Source organism: Trichomycterus rosablanca, chromosome 15 (assembly GCF_030014385.1).
Source record: "Trichomycterus rosablanca isolate fTriRos1 chromosome 15, fTriRos1.hap1, whole genome shotgun sequence".
NCBI lineage: Eukaryota > Metazoa > Chordata > Actinopteri > Siluriformes > Trichomycteridae > Trichomycterus > Trichomycterus rosablanca.
In genome coordinates this window covers 33,974,921-33,990,841 of record NC_086002.1, presented here as the reverse complement: position 1 = coordinate 33,990,841, position 15,921 = coordinate 33,974,921, and the positions used below count along the sequence as shown (strand labels likewise).

Here is a 15,921-nt window from a genome sequence, read left to right as displayed (position 1 = left end):
TAAGCAGCAGTAACTTCTGTTTTACTTCATTTTCTTTATCCTTGTCTGGGTTGCGGTGGGTCTGGATCCACCTGGAAACACTGGACAGTGCGGCAATTCATTGCAAGGCTTGTATGATCATAATCCTGGGAATCTATTGGTTTGATTTCTGTCCACAAAGACTAACTGTGGGATAAAATGGAATACTGATTATGAGCCGGGTCTTCCCATCCAACAGTAAAGGGTAATGGTTGGTATAGCTGCAAATAAAGGCAAAACGACTTCAACTTACCCATGGTTCTGTCCAGTAGACTCAAGGTCAGGTGTCCACATACTTTTGCTTGTAGAGTGAAACTCTGGTACAAGGTCTAGACCTGGATTTGTTCTACAGTTCAACAATGAATCTGTTTTGTTTCAGTGCAATTATACAAAGTTGTCTCGGGTACCAGCTGATGGTTCCATCACGTTCCAGAGTTTGAGATCCACCACTGCAATGGGAACCAACTAAACTCTGAACTACCGACTGGTAGAACATCCAAAGAGAAGAGCTGTGAACACCACCCACTAGGGTGAGTCCTATTTTAGGTAATTGATCTCCGCCTCTGTTTTCCTCTCTGCCTCGTTAGTATGCCTCCTATGCCGCCCTAAACCACGATGACGGCGAGTACTCGATGTTGCCATGCCGAGACACTTGGCCATTTTGGTGAGGGCGGTCCTCGCCCTCCGGTACCAGGAAAGGAGGACGTCGACATCTTTACGAGTGACCCGGTTCGACCCGAGACTTACGAACCAGAGGGTAGAGCCTGTTCTGACCACGCCCGCATGAGATGGGCGGAGTCTCTTCACACACTGCTGGATGACCAGGAGGGAATCACACTGTTTCGCTCCTACCTTGGCCGGGTGGGGTCCGCTGATGTCATCGACTTCTGGTTGGCCTGCAGGGGCTTCTGGTTAGCGTACTGCACTCCTCCGAGGTAATGACGAGGGCATCGATTCTTAATTATAATGCTAACAGAATAGGAAAGGAAACGCTAACAAGACAGATGTTTAGCTAGCAAAAAGAAACCAAGTATAAAAAGTGTATGATTACTGCAGAGGGAAGCTAAAGAAACTGCTAGCTCACATTAGCATTTATTAAAAAGAAAAGTAAACATAAACATGTAAACATAGCTAAAAAACTAAAAAGTTTAAGCTAGCTAACTCCAACGGTCTCTTGTGTTCTCGGTCAGGGATTCAGTCAGTAAATCATCGTGACGTTTAGTTTTCCATGTAACTAGCCTGTGGACTGAGTAGCTGGCTAGGTTAACATCATATTATTTTAGCTAGCTTTCTGAATAACGCTATCTTTTTATACTATTATTAACAGCTGTTCGTATGCACCGTCATCGGAAACGTTCGACAAACGTAGACGGAAACTGGCCAAAGCCATCTACAGGAAGTACATCATCAGCGGTGGAATTGTGGGAAAAATAATTAAAACGGCTACGAAGATGTTTATCCGTGATAGCATATGTCGCGGACAGCTCGACTCAACCTTGTTCGTCCAAGCCAAAGAGGAGGTGCAGGAGAGGATGGAGGACGCTTATCAACTCTTCCTCAAATCTGACGTTTTTCTAACGCCGTCGCCATTTTCTAACAGCATCGAACAGGAAACAATAAATGATAAACAGGAAGAAACAGGAAGCAGCGGACGGGAGCTGAAGGACAATCAGGAAACAGGAAACGATAATAAGGAACTAAAAAGTAAGCGACAGGAAGTGCCAGGATTTCTACCCGAGCTAATGAACAGAGAATCAGAATCTGAGACGGATCTCACCACAGCCAATCAGGAGCGGTTAATAGAGAGCGACTTTCAACAAGCCACAGCCAATCAGAAGAGACCTGAGCATTTAGAGTCCAGGTGAGTTTAGCAGTGCGTTTATGATAATATAATTAAAACTTAAAATGCAGCATCAACACTCCATATTGCTAATATAACAATAATTACTATTAGCATTGATTGCTAACTGAAATTCTGTGTTCAGTTGTATGTGGAATATCAACATTTCACTCAGGTATGTTGGTACATTGGTAAAAAAAGTCTCCATATTGATGATATATCATTAATTACACTTAGCATTGATTGCTAATTGAAATTCTTTGTTTAGCTATATTGGGAACGTCAACATTTCACTCAGTTCTGTTGGTACATTGCTCCACATTGCTAATATAACAGTAATTACACTTAGCATTGGTTGCTAACTAAAATACTGTGATCACTTATAATGGGAACATCAACGTTTCCCTCAGGTGTGCTGGTGTATTAAATCTTCGTCTCTTTTTCTCAGTGGTGGTGACGTTCATTATCAGAGCTGTAAACAGCGCAGAAACCTGCAGGTAAGAGCCGACGCCCAACTTTAGCATTATTAACATATGTGTACGTCTGTAAATGCTGCGACATCCAAATATTGCTCAGCTTCAGCTCAAAGACTGATGACCTCAGATTCTTCTCAATGTTCTTACTATGGACCAGACGTAACGAGACCCTTGTTTGTCTTGGTTTGCAGCATCTTGTTGTAGTTTTGGCAAGTCTATGTTGTTGGACCTGACCTGGTTCTCCTGCTGGTCCTTTACTCTCGTTCTTTAAGTCTCCACAACTGGTGGTCAACACTTACAGAAAGTCCCTAAAATAGACGTTGTTCTCCGGTCCTCAGGCACACTTCTGATTATATATATATATTTTATTTGTCATATATACATATACAGGTGATCAGTACAATGAAATTCTTTCTTTGCATATCCCAGCTTGTCTGGAAGCTGGGGTCAGAGCGCAGGGTCAGCCATCGTACGGCGCCCCTGGAGCAGATTTATGGATTTATGGAGGAGATTTATGGAGCAGACAGGGTTAAGGGCCTTGCTCAAGGACCCAACAGTGGCTGCATAGCAGAGCCTGGATTTGAACTGGATCAACTTCCGGTTGATAGCCCAAAGCTCTACACACTAGGCTACCACTGTCCCTAAGGTAAACACAGCAAGTCACCCAACGTGGGGCCGAACCCATGACCCTGAGATTAAGAGTCTCATGCGCTACTGACTGAGCTAGCCGGGCTTAAGCATTGTATTATTTTGGGGCAGTGGTAGCTCAGTGGTTAGGGTTAGGTTTGGGTTTGAGCATGGCACTAGCCCCTCTCATCTCCAGAGAGTCCCAGCTGACCCCGCACTCTGACTCTAGGCTCCAAACAAGCTGGTACACGTGTAGAAAATAATGTAATCGTATTATACACACACATAGATTAATATATGATCAAATATGCTGAATATAATGTAATGATGCGCTTGTGTGTGTGTGTGTGTGTGTGTGTGTACGCAGCGTATCCACCACGTCACAAAGAACGTCCACGTGGAGCCGCAGAAGTTTGCAGCGGAACTGATTAGCCGTTTGGAGCTGGTGCAGAGACGCAACCAGAGACGACAGGAGAAGCCTGAAGATGCTGATGTTTCTGTGGCAAACTGGGACTCGACCCAAACGTTCTCACACCACGACAATGTGGACGTCTGGATCCATGGAGACCGGGGGCATCGGCCTGGACTAAATGCCTTGGCAGGGAGCAATAATAGTGAAGCAGGGGGTTACAGGTGTGTAAATCTGATGTGTTCATAAGGTGTTTGGTATCACACTTAAGTCTCCTCCATACATTCTGGCTCTTCTAGAAAACATGAATGTACGTCCATATCGACTGGACACATCGTGAACCTAGTAACTACAAATAGACGCCACCTACTGTACATACCCGAATTAAACATGCAGACATCTTTATTTATTAATCATTGATTAATCATTTATTAATGATTTATTAATGATTTATTAGATCTTGATGCTACTTTTGTTCACTGTGTGTGTGTTGTAGCTGGAACAGGAAGTGTGTGTGTGAGAGCATGACGGTGGCGTATTATTTCTGTGGTGAGCCGATTCCCTACCAAACTTCGGTTAAAGGTGGAGTCGTTACCCTCGGACACTTCAAAGAGCTGCTCACCAAGAAGGGAGAGTTCAGGTAAGAACGTCAGCAGTTCCTCCTGATCCTCAGTGATCTTCAGAGATCTTTGGTACTCCCAGTGTTTATCGTGTGTGTGTGTGTGTGTGTGTGTGTGTGTGTGTTTGCAGGTTTTTCTTTCAGAAGGCGAGTGAGGAGTTTGAGTGTGGTGTGGTTTATGAGGAGGTACGTGAGGACGACACTATCTTACCCGTCTTTGAGAGCAGAATTATTGGGAAGGTTGAGAGAATCGACTGAATCTGGTGTGATCTCTCATCACTCAGCCGAAGACACACAATCCATTAAAGGAAGTTTTTAGATGTTGTTATTGGCTGTTTCGTTAAAACTAGCAAATTTAAAGACCCACAATGACCCACATACCACTCTGGTACCGAGGGAGTCATGGAACCTTTAAAATTCCTGCAGTTGTCGGTCATTAACGGGGAAGAAAATAATATAATCAAAAGCTGTTGTGCTCTGCAGCAGGTTTATTACTGAAGTTTATGATGTAGATATTAAATATAGACATTTTATTCATCAAACAATCACAGGAGAGTTCACAAACCTGGGCACTCTGGTGGGACAGCAATGTGCTAGCTAGAGTCTTGAGTCTTTGATTTAAGTCTCAGTGGTGCCGCTGCAAGTGCAGCGTTCACAAGTAGACAAATATGGACAATGGAAAAAGGTGTTTTTTTGTTCCTCATTAGTGTCACATGAAGGCTGTTTTATCTAACTGTTATCACAGAATGGAGGTTTCAAAGTCCATCACCCAAGTGTTAAAACGGTGATATGAAAGGAGGACCACGGTTCTGTGGGTTGTTCTTCAGCTCACATACTTCTGTAGGAACCCACAATTGTGTTTTAATAAATCTTCTTTAATCCAGTCTGTGGGTACCGTTTGACTTCTTTTGCATTCTCACCACATTTGTCCAGTATCTTGTATATTGCTGATTTTCCAAAAAGAGAAACATTTGCAGCACTTAGCAACAAGTTTCGACTATAATCCGAAGAATTGAGCCTTATGGGCCTCCTTAGATATTTGTCAGGAATAAAAGTAAAAGTATAAAATGCAGTAAAAGAAAAAGGAAACGATTATAAACAGAACAAAGGGAATCAGTGGTAGGCACAGGTAGGCAGTTCAGGACCACACAGGAAGTCGGGCCATGCGATGTATTTGAGGTTGTACGGCGCTTTTTTCAAACAGTTCGCTGCATCCCGATCACACACGCACAACATCTTCTCACAACGGTTCGTCAGGGATCCTACACACACACACACACACACACACACAACAGGAAGTCATCAAAATAGAATCCAAACGTCTGAGAAAAGCAAGAGGGTCGTGGTCTTAGTTTTATTCTTGTTTTGATCTTGGTTGGTTTGGGCCTTGGTTCCACTACAGTTAGTGTTGGTTTGTATGGGTCTAGGCCTGGTGTTTGTTGGTATGGGTATTGGTCTTGAGTATGGGGCTCTGTTGGTAGGGGTTTTGGCCATACCTTAGTCTAAGTTAGTTATGGGCATTGGTTTTGCCTTGGTCTTAAACAGTATGGGTATCGGTTTTTAGTTTTGCTTTGATCCTAGCTGGTATGGGTGTTGGTTTTGCCTTAGTCTAAACTGGTATGGGCATTGTTTTTTACTTGATCTTAAATGGTATGGGTATCAGTTTTTGGTTTTCTTTTGATCTTAACTTTGGCTTAACTGATATGGTCATTGGTTTTGCCTTGGTCTAAGCCGGTGTGGGACTTGGTGTTGACTGAGACAGACTAGAATACACAGTGTAATGATGTAGTGTATTGTTGAGTGTGTAAATACCACAGTTGAGTGTTTGGATGTTGCAGTTCCAGGGGTGAGTGTGTATCTTGGTGTTACAGCCTCGTTTCTCCGCCCTGGCGTAGCAGCAGTCGTGTTTGTGGCAGCACCTGGTAACCAGACGTACAGAGACGGCAGACGGAGCGTCAGAGGCTAAAACGTGCAATACAACGTTCCTGTGAATGTCGGTAACGTGATTCCTAACGCTGTGTTTAATTACAATCAGAGCGATAATGAGGGATCAGTAATAAGAGAACCACCCACACTACCCACTGCATCCTGAGTCAGGCTGAAACCATATATCTGAGCTCTAAATGTGGCGTTCTAACTCTATAATAAAAATAATGATACACACCCACTGTGTGTGTGTGTGTGTGTGTGTGTGTAATGATTGTTTTACTACAGTAAACAGTATAGCATGGGCGGCAGGTAGTGTAGAGTCCTCACAGCTCAGCATGGGTTTCCTACCCTTCAAAAACATGCAGAAGGTGGATTTGCTGCTTTAATTCACCCCTAGGAGTGACTTAAATATGAGTTGGACTCATGATTCCTACACGTGATGTTTTGTGATTTCTGCCTTCCGGTTGCGTCCGAAACTCTGGACCCTGAACAACAAAAGCTTCCAGTCGACTCCTTGCTGGTCTTACTGGTTGATTGATTCATTCCAGTGTGTGTGTGTGTGTGTGTGTGTGTGTGTGTACTCTCACCAGTCTGCAGGGTCTCTAGGCCACCCCTCTCCTCCAACTCCACAGTAACAGCCATACATGACGTACGCCAGCGATGATCTGCCCGTGTTGCACTTGACAACGCCGGCTAGTTCCAACGCACTGCGCCGAGAGACGGTGTGTGTGTGCGCTGACTGTACAACTGCAAAACACACACACACACACACACACTGCCTATAGAATTATAGACTATAATACACACTGTGGAGTCCCATTTCTATTAGCAACTAGACGTGCTGGGAGCGACTCAGTAAGGTCCTGGTCCTGGTAGCTTCTCACGGGTATCTGGAACCATGCTGGAGGTGCCTGGTGGAGGAGCCACCCTTGAGGTGCTCTCACAGACACTCAACTGGGTTTAACTCTGGGGGATTAGGGGTTCAGGGTGGTACCTGGAAGTCTCGGTCATGCTCTTCCAACCAGTGTGAGACATTTCTAGCTCTAGATTCATTACATGTATCACATCAGTATTAATAATAGAAAATAATAAACACAAGAACTTTCAAACAAAGTGTAAGACAAATTCTGTTCACTATTTATTTCATGCACTACGCATGGTGATAGGCAGAAAAGTAAACAAAAAAGCTGCTCACCTGTCAGGACCAAAAGTACGAGGACGTAAAGCAGAGCCATGTCGACCAAAGCTGGAGAACTGACGTCTACAGGTAAGTGTGTGTGTGTGTGTGTGTTTATATATATGTAAGTGTACGTTGTGGGGGGGGGGGGGGGGGGGGGCCTGAAATAACTACTCCGGACTTAATGCCCTAAATATAGCGTAGAAACCTTTTAGCTGCCATGCGGTGGAATTATATCTAATGATGAAGCTGAAGACTGGCTGCACTGTGTATCATTTACTCTACTCACTGTTATATCATCATCAGATGAATGGGAGGAACTGGAACATCAACTTATAGATGGACACAGATTCACACAAACACACTCCAACATCTTTAATGGGGACGCACTTCATATTACTGCCCGTGGTTTTAATGTGGAACGTCCATCAAGCTCGTGTTCCGGTGTCCACATACTTTTGGCTGTGATGTTAAATGTATTGTGTTGAAGACTAAATGCTAAAATAAATGTAAAGGTAGCCTGGTAATTTATTGACGCTCCCCAAACTAAACTGTTTATGTACATATCAGTATTTTGAGAGATTCTCCCGTATCTTTGAGTTTCATCTGTAACCCAGTAGTTCCAAACTGTAGTTTGTAGACGCTCCCTTAGCTCTGAGGTTGTAAACCTGTAGTGTTTAGACGCTCCCTTGGCTCATTTAGAGACTCACCCTATGGTTTGATTGTAAAGCTAGCATTTTTAGACGCTCCCTTTGCTGTGATTGTAAAACTGTAATTTTTAGATGATCCCTTATCTTTGGGTTGTAAAGCTGTAATTTTTTGACGCTCCCTTAGTTCTGGTTCGTACATCTGTTTGTAGACGCTCCCTTATCGTTGGTTGGTAAAGCTGTAGTTTGTAGACGCTCCCTGAGCTCCGGTTTGTATAGAGGTAGTTTGTAGACGCTCCCTGATCACAGGTGTGTACAGCAGTAGTTTGTAGACGCTCTCTGAGCTCTGGTTTGTATAGAGGTAATTTGTAGACGCTCCCTGAGCTCTGGTGTGTACAGTGGTAGTTTGTAGACGCTCCCTGAGCTCCGGTTAGTACAGCTGTAATTGTTAGACGCTCCCTGATCACCGGTCGGTACAGCGGTAGTTTGTAGACGCTCCCTGAGCTCTGGTTTGTATAGCGGTAGTTTGTAGATGCTCCCTGAGCTCCGGTCGTACAGCGGTAGTTTGTAGACGCTCCCTGATTACCGGTTAGTACAGCTGTAATTGTTAGACGCTCCCTGGTCACAGGTTCGTACAGCGGTTGTTTGTAGATGCTCCCTGAGCTCTGGTTTGTATAGAGGTAGTTTGTAGACGCTCCCTGAGCTCCGGTTGGTACAGCTGTAATTGTTAGACGCTCCCTGAGCTCTGGTGTGTACAGCAGTAGTTTGGGGACGCTCCCTGAGCTCCGGTTAGTACAGCTGTAATTGTTAGACGCTCCCTGAGCTCTGGTGTGTACAGCAGTAGTTTGGGGACGCTCCCTGAGCTCTGGTGTGTACAGCGGTAGTTTGGGGACGCTCCCTGAGCTCCGGTTAGTACAGCTGTAATTGTTAGACGCTCCCTGAGCTCTGGTGTGTACAGCGGTAGTTTGTAGACGCTCCCTGAGCTCTGGTGTGTACAGCGGTAGTTTGTAGACGCTCCCTGAGCTCTGGTGTGTACAGCGGTAGTTTGTAGACGCTCCCTGAGCTCCGGTTGGTACAGCTGTAATTGTTAGACGCTCCCTGAGCTCTGGTGTGTACAGCGGTAGTTTGTAGACGCTCCCTGAGCTCTGGTGTGTACAGCGGTAGTTTGTAGACGCTCCCTGAGCTCTGGTGTGTACAGCGGTAGTTTGGGGACGCTCCCTGAACTCTGGTGTGTACAGCGGTAGTTTGTAGACGCTCCCTGAGCTCCGGTTGGTACAGCTGTAATTGTTAGACGCTCCCTGAGCTCTGGTGTGTACAGCAGTAGTTTGGGGACGCTCCCTGAGCTCTGGTGTGTACAGCAGTAGTTTGGGGACGCTCCCTGAGCTCTGGTGTGTACAGCAGTAGTTTGGGGACGCTCCCTGAGCTCTGGTGTGTACAGCAGTAGTTTGGGGACGCTCCCTGAGCTCTGGTGTGTACAGCGGTAGTTTGGGGACGCTCCCTGAGCTCTGGTTGGTACAGCGGTAGTTTGTAGACGCTCCCTGAGCTCCGGTTAGTACAGCTGTAATTGTTAGACGCTCCCTGAGCTCTGGTGTGTACAGCAGTAGTTTGGGGACGCTCCCTGAGCTCTGGTGTGTACAGCAGTAGTTTGGGGACGCTCCCTGAGCTCTGGTTGGTACAGCGGTAGTTTGGGGACGCTCCCTGAGCTCTGGTGTGTACAGCAGTAGTTTGGGGACGCTCCCTGAGCTCTGGTTGGTACAGCGGTAGTTTGTAGACGCTCCCTGAGCTCCGGTTAGTACAGCTGTAATTGTTAGACGCTCCCTGAGCTCCGGTTAGTACAGCTGTAATTGTTAGACGCTCCCTGAGCTCTGGTGTGTACAGCAGTAGTTTGTAGACGCTCCCTGAGCTCTGGTGTGTACAGCGGTAGTTTGTAGACGCTCCCTGAGCGCTGGTGTGTCCAGCGGTAGTTTGGGGACGCTCCCTGAGCTCTGGTGTGTACAGCAGTAGTTTGTAGACGCTCCCTGAGCTCTGGTGTGTATAGCGGTAGTTTGGGGACGCTCCCTGAGCTCTGGTGTGTACAGCAGTAGTTTGTAGACGCTCCCCGAGCTCTGGTGTGTACAGCGGTAGTTTGTAGACGCTCCCTGAGCTCCGGTTGGTACAGCTGTAATTGTTAGACGCTCCCTGAGCTCTGGTGTGTACAGCGGTAGTTTGTAGACGCTCCCTGAGCTGTGGTGTGTACAGCTGTAATTGTTAGACGCTCCCTGAGCTCCGGTTAGTACAGCTGTAATTGTTAGACGCTCCCTGAGCTCTGGTGTGTACAGCAGTAGTTTGGGGACGCTCCCCGGGCAGGCCCCGCCTCCTCCGGCTGTAACGCGGAACTGGTAGGTGTACGTGGGTTAGTGAGGTTGGTCCGGAGCGGAGTGTGTACGGGTGTATGAGTGAGTGGATGATTGTGTGTGTGAGTGTGTGAGAGTGTAAATGTGTGTGTGTGTGAGAGTGTGTGTGAGGGATGTGAGCGCTGCTGGTATAAATGAGGGGAGTGGAGTTAGTGCGGGTTGTTCGGGATGAGATGGCGCGGAGACCCGGCATGCTCTGCGCGGTTCTGCTGCTCACCTGTACCGTCATCCTGCTCCTCACCTGCAGGTACAGTCACCCACTTACTCACCCATTTACTTACCCACTCACTCACCCAATCACTTAACCACCCATTTACTCACCCACCCATTCACTTACCCACCCACTGTAGGTTATACTACCACAATAGAAGAGCGGTCACGTGTGTGTACAGGCTGTAACCTGGTCTGTTTACCTGTCTGTAGTGTTCCATATATACCTGTCTGTCTATAGTGTTTTATATAAACCTGTCTGTCTGTAGTCTTCCATATATACCTGTCTGTCTATAGTGTTTTATATAAACCTGTCTGTCTGTAGTCTGTAGTGTTCCATATGAACCTGTCTGTCTGTAGTCTGTCTGTAGTGTTCCATATGAACCTGTCTGTCTGTCTGTCTGTGTTGTTCCATATGAACCTGTCTGTCTGTGTTGTTCCATATGAACCTGTCTGTCTGTGGTGTTCCATATGCACCTGTCTGTCTGTGGTGTTCCATATGCACCTGTCTGTCTGTGGTGTTCCATATGAACCTGTCTGTATGTGGTGTTTCATATGAACCTGTCTGTCTGTGGTGTTTCATATGAACCTGTCTGTCTGTGGTGTTCCATATGAACCTGTCTGTCTGTAGTGTTCCATATGAACCTGTCTGTCTATAGTGTTTTATATAAACCTGTCTGTCTGTAGTCTGTCTGTAGTGTTCCATATGAACCTGTCTGTCTGTAGTGTTCCATCTGAACCTGTCTGTCTGTAGTCTGTCTGTAGTGTTCCATATGAACCTGTCTGTCTGTAGTGTTCCAAATGAACCTGTCTGTCTGTCTGTCTTGTTCCATATGAACCTGTCTGTCTGTCTGTCTGTCTGTGTTGTTCCATATGAACCTGTCTGTCTGTAGTCTGTCTGTGTTGTTCCATATGAACCTGTCTGTCTGTAGTCTGTCTGTGTTGTTCCATATGAACCTGTCTGTCTGTAGTCTGTCTGTAGTGTTCCATATGAACCTGTCTGTCTGTGTTGTTTCATATGAACCTGTCTGTCTGTCTGTCTGTCTGTCTGTGTTGTTCCATATGAACCTGTCTGTCTGTAGTCTGTCTGTGTTGTTCCATATGAACCTGTCTGTCTGTAGTCTGTCTGTAGTGTTCCATATGAACCTGTCTGTCTGTCTGTCTGTGTTGTTCCATATAAACCTGTCTGTCTGTAGTCTGTCTGTAGTGTTCCATATAAACCTGTCTGTCTGTCTGTCTGTCTGTCTGTGTTGTTCCATATAAACCTGTCTGTCTGTAGTCTGTCTGTAGTGTTCCATATGAACCTGTCTGTCTGTCTGTGTTGTTCCATATAAACCTGTCTGTCTGTAGTCTGTCTGTAGTGTTCCATATGAACCTGTCTGTCTGTAGTCTGTCTGTAGTGTTCCATATAAACCTGTCTGTCTGTCTGTCTGTCTGTGTTGTTCCATATAAACCTGTCTGTCTGTAGTCTGTCTGTAGTGTTCCATATGAACCTGTCTGTCTGTCTGTGTTGTTCCATATAAACCTGTCTGTCTGTAGTCTGTCTGTAGTGTTCCATATGAACCTGTCTGTCTGTCTGTGTTGTTCCATATAAACCTGTCTGTCTGTAGTCTGTCTGTGTTGTTCCATATAAACCTGTCTGTCTGTAGTCTGTCTGTAGTGTTCCATATAAACCTGTCTGTCTGTATCCTAAGTATTGAATCTGTCTCTCTGTAGTCGTGCTAAGTCGGTGGTGGCGGTGGCCCGGCCGCCGGTGCGGTTCTTCCCCCCGTCTGTGCCGGTGCTGGACCTGTACCAGGGGCAGGAGGATCAGGTCCAGTTCCTGACCGAGGGCGCGGACGTGGTCCTTCTGTTTTATTACGCGCCGTGGTGCGCCCACTCCATGGGTGCCAGGGAACACGTCCAGCAGGTGGCGCAGCACCTACACACTCAGGTACGGGACGGACGCCGCACCACGCCCGGAGGTTTAACATCGATTCATGTTGAGTGATGATGGGTTTCTCTGTGGGCAGGTCCAGTTCGTGGCGGTGAACTGCTGGTGGCACCAGGGGAGGTGCAGAAAACAGAGGAACTTCCCCCAGTACCCAGTGATCCATCTCTACTACAGGAGGTAACGTTCAGCACTCAGTACAGTTCAGGCAGGCTGGAGTCTCTCCACCAGGGGGAGCTGTTGGTACTGGAGTTATGAACCATGTGACTCTGTGTTTTGGTAGGTTCGGTCCTATCCAGTATAAAGGTCCCGTAACGGTGGAGTATCTGGAGAACTTCATCAGGAGAATCTGTACCCCCCTCACCTACCTGCCCTCCGTCCCCGCCCTGCACATCTTCTTATCTCACCACCAGGTAGCGCACACACACACACACACACACACACACACACACCCCTAAATACTCTCACACACACACACTATGAGGACCTTGACATAAATGCTATTTATGGGGACCTGGCTTAGTCTGATTGTTCCACTGGGCAGTATGTGAGAGTCTTACAGTTGTGACCAAACACACACACACACACACTTATACACAACGACACACACACTCATACACACCTAAACACACACAAACACACACACACACACACTTATACACAACGACACACACACCTAAACACACACAAACACACACACACACTTATACACAACTACACAATCATACACACCTAAACACACACAAACACACACACACACTTATACACAACTACACACACACACACACTCATACACACCTAAACACACACACACACACTTATACACAACGACACACACACTCATACACACCTAAACACACACAAACACACACACACACACACACTTATACACAACTACACACACACACACACTCATACACACCTAAACACACACAAACACACACACACACTTATACACAACTACACACACACACACACTCATACACACCTAAACACACACACACACACTTATACACAACGACACACACACTCATACACACCTAAACACACACAAACACACACACACACACACACACTTATACACAACTACACACACACACACACTCATACACACCTAAACACACACAAACACACACACACACACACTTATACACAACGACACACACACTCATACACACCTAAACACACACAAACACACACACACACACACACACACACTTATACACAACGACACACACACTCATACACACCTAAACACACACAAACACACACACACACTTATACACAACTACACACACACACACACTCATACACACCTAAACACACACACACACTTATACACAACGACACACACACTCATACACACCTAAACACACACAAACACACACACACACACACACTTATACACAACGACACACACACTCATACACACCTAAACACACACAAACACACACACACACACACACTTATACACAACTACACACACACACACACTCATACACACCTAAACACACACAAACACACACACACACACACACACTTATACACAACGACACACACACTCATACACACCTAAACACACACAAACACACACACACACACACACTTATACACAACTACACACACACACACACTCATACACACCTAAACACACACAAACACACACACACACACTTATACACAACTACACACACACACACACTCATACACACCTAAACACACACAAACACACACACACACACTTATACACAACTACACATACATACACATGCTCATACTCACCTAAACACACACAAACACACACACACACACACACACACTTATACACAACTACACATACATACACATGCTCATACTCACCTAAACACACACACACATACACACACACACACACACAAACTCATACACACCTAAACACACATACTCACACACACCTAAACACACACAGACACACACTCACATACATACACACACTCATACACACATACACACACCGAAACACACACACACATACACATTCTCATACACACCTAAACACACACACTCACCTAAATACAGATACACACCTAAACACACACACACTCACACACACACTTACACACACCTAAACACACACACTCACCTAAATACAGATACACACCTAAACACACACACTCACACACACACTTACACACACCTAAACACACACACACATACACATTCTCATACACACCTAAACACACACACTCACCTAAATACAGATACACACCTAAACACACACACTCACACACATACTTACACACACCTAAACACACACACACACCTAAACACACACACACACACCTAAGTTAACATAAATGCTACTTATGGGGACCAATTTGGTGGGGTTGTTACCAATTGGTGGGGCTTGAACCAGCAACCGTGTGTGTGTGTGTGTGTGTGTGTGTGTGTGTGTGTGTGCGTGTGTGTGTGTGTGTGTGCAGCAGGGCGTGGTGGGCTTCTTTGAGTTCAATTCATCTCCCCAGCCGCCTGGTTACCTCACCTTCCTGTCGTCTGCACTGCACATGCTCAGTAGAGGTAAAACACACACACAAACACACACGCTTGTACGTAATGTTTAGTATTTAGGAGCAGAATATGCAGCTCCTCTCTGATTGGTCCAGATTCTCAGGGAACGGTGCGCTTCGGGGTTGTGACCAATAGGAAGGTGGCGGAGGAAATTTCACTGAGGAGAGATCAGACGGTGTATCTGCACCGCCGCTTCAACAGCTCGCTCGTAAGTACACACACACACACACACTGTTCTTCTATACACACACACACACACACACACTGTCCTTCCCTACACACACACACACTCACACATACACACCTAAACACACACACACACACGCTGTCCTTCCTTACACACACACTCTCACACATACACACCTAAACACACACACACACTGTTCTTCTTTACACACACACACACACACACACTGTCCTTCCTTACACACACACACACTCACACATACACACCTAAACACACACACACACTGTCCTTCCTTACACACACACACTCTCACACATACACACCTAAACACACACACACACTGTCCTTCCTTACACACACACACTCTCACACATACACACCTAAACACACACACACACTGTTCTTCTTTACACACACACACACACACACTGTTCTTCTTTACACACACACACACACACACTGTCCTTCCCTACACACACACACTCTCACACATACACACCTAAACACACACACACACTGTTCTTCTTTACACACACACACACACACACTGTCCTTCCTTACACACACACACACTCACACATACACACCTAAACACAGACACACATACACACCTAAACACACACACACACACACACACACACACACACACTGTTCTTCTTTACACACACACACACACTGTCCTTCCCTACACACACACACACACTGTCCTTCCCTACACACACACACACACTGTCCTTCCCTACACACACACACACACACACACTGTCCTTCCTTACACACACACACACTCACACATACACACCTAAACACAGACACACATACACACCTAAACACACACACACACACGCTGTCCTTCCCTACACACACACACACACACGCTGTCCTTCCCTACACACACACACACACGCTGTC

At 46.0% G+C, this 15,921-nt stretch overlaps 3 protein-coding genes across 3 annotated transcripts in view; 2 read left to right on the top strand and 1 right to left on the bottom strand.

The window, feature by feature from the left end:
- The first annotated feature begins 633 nt into the window (after window positions 1-633).
- Window positions 634-4,702, top strand: LOC134328518 (axin-1-like). Its single transcript, XM_063009610.1, has 6 exons — window positions 634-953; window positions 1,346-1,879; window positions 2,307-2,355; window positions 3,329-3,594; window positions 3,867-4,010; window positions 4,121-4,702. The coding sequence occupies exons 1-6, from the start codon at window positions 634-636 to the stop codon at window positions 4,245-4,247; spliced, it is 1,440 nt and encodes a 479-aa protein (XP_062865680.1). The 3' UTR covers window positions 4,248-4,702.
- Window positions 4,703-5,102: 400 nt separating this feature from the next.
- LOC134328605 (phospholipase A2-like) lies at window positions 5,103-7,153 on the bottom strand. Its single transcript, XM_063009736.1, has 4 exons — window positions 7,114-7,153; window positions 6,506-6,665; window positions 5,802-5,908; window positions 5,103-5,251 (listed from the first exon to the last, which is right to left on the bottom strand). The coding sequence occupies exons 1-4, from the start codon at window positions 7,151-7,153 to the stop codon at window positions 5,103-5,105; spliced, it is 456 nt and encodes a 151-aa protein (XP_062865806.1).
- A 2,962-nt stretch (window positions 7,154-10,115) lies between these two features.
- txndc11 (thioredoxin domain containing 11) overlaps window positions 10,116-15,921 on the top strand; it is a 14,419-nt gene continuing 8,613 nt past the window's right edge. Inside the window, exons 1-6 of the mRNA XM_063009735.1 lie at window positions 10,116-10,382; window positions 12,062-12,278; window positions 12,358-12,455; window positions 12,559-12,688; window positions 14,738-14,831; window positions 14,918-15,030. Coding sequence (XP_062865805.1) covers window positions 10,270-10,382; window positions 12,062-12,278; window positions 12,358-12,455; window positions 12,559-12,688; window positions 14,738-14,831; window positions 14,918-15,030 — 765 coding nt within the window. The 5' untranslated portion in view covers window positions 10,116-10,269. The remainder of the gene's footprint in view (window positions 10,383-12,061; window positions 12,279-12,357; window positions 12,456-12,558; window positions 12,689-14,737; window positions 14,832-14,917; window positions 15,031-15,921) is intronic.

What these genes read in the sequence shown, in the direction of transcription:
- LOC134328518 (XM_063009610.1), top strand. Translation starts at nt 634, where the DNA reads ATGACGGCGAGTACTCGATGTTGCCATGCCGAGACACTTGGCCATTTT. An exon ending in AACAGCGCAGAAACCTGCAG is followed by an intron (nt 2,356 to 3,328) that starts GTAAGAGCCGAC and finishes GTGTGTACGCAG; the next exon opens with CGTATCCACCACGTCACAAA. An exon ending in ACCAAGAAGGGAGAGTTCAG is followed by an intron (nt 4,011 to 4,120) that starts GTAAGAACGTCA and finishes GTGTGTTTGCAG; the next exon opens with GTTTTTCTTTCAGAAGGCGA.
- LOC134328605 (XM_063009736.1), bottom strand. Translation starts at nt 7,153, where the DNA reads ATGGCTCTGCTTTACGTCCTCGTACTTTTGGTCCTGACAG. An exon ending in CGTACTTTTGGTCCTGACAG is followed by an intron (nt 6,666 to 7,113) that starts GTGAGCAGCTTT and finishes TGTGTTTTGCAG; the next exon opens with TTGTACAGTCAGCGCACACA. An exon ending in CATCCAAACACTCAACTGTG is followed by an intron (nt 5,252 to 5,801) that starts GTATTTACACAC and finishes GTGTGTGTGTAG; the next exon opens with GATCCCTGACGAACCGTTGT.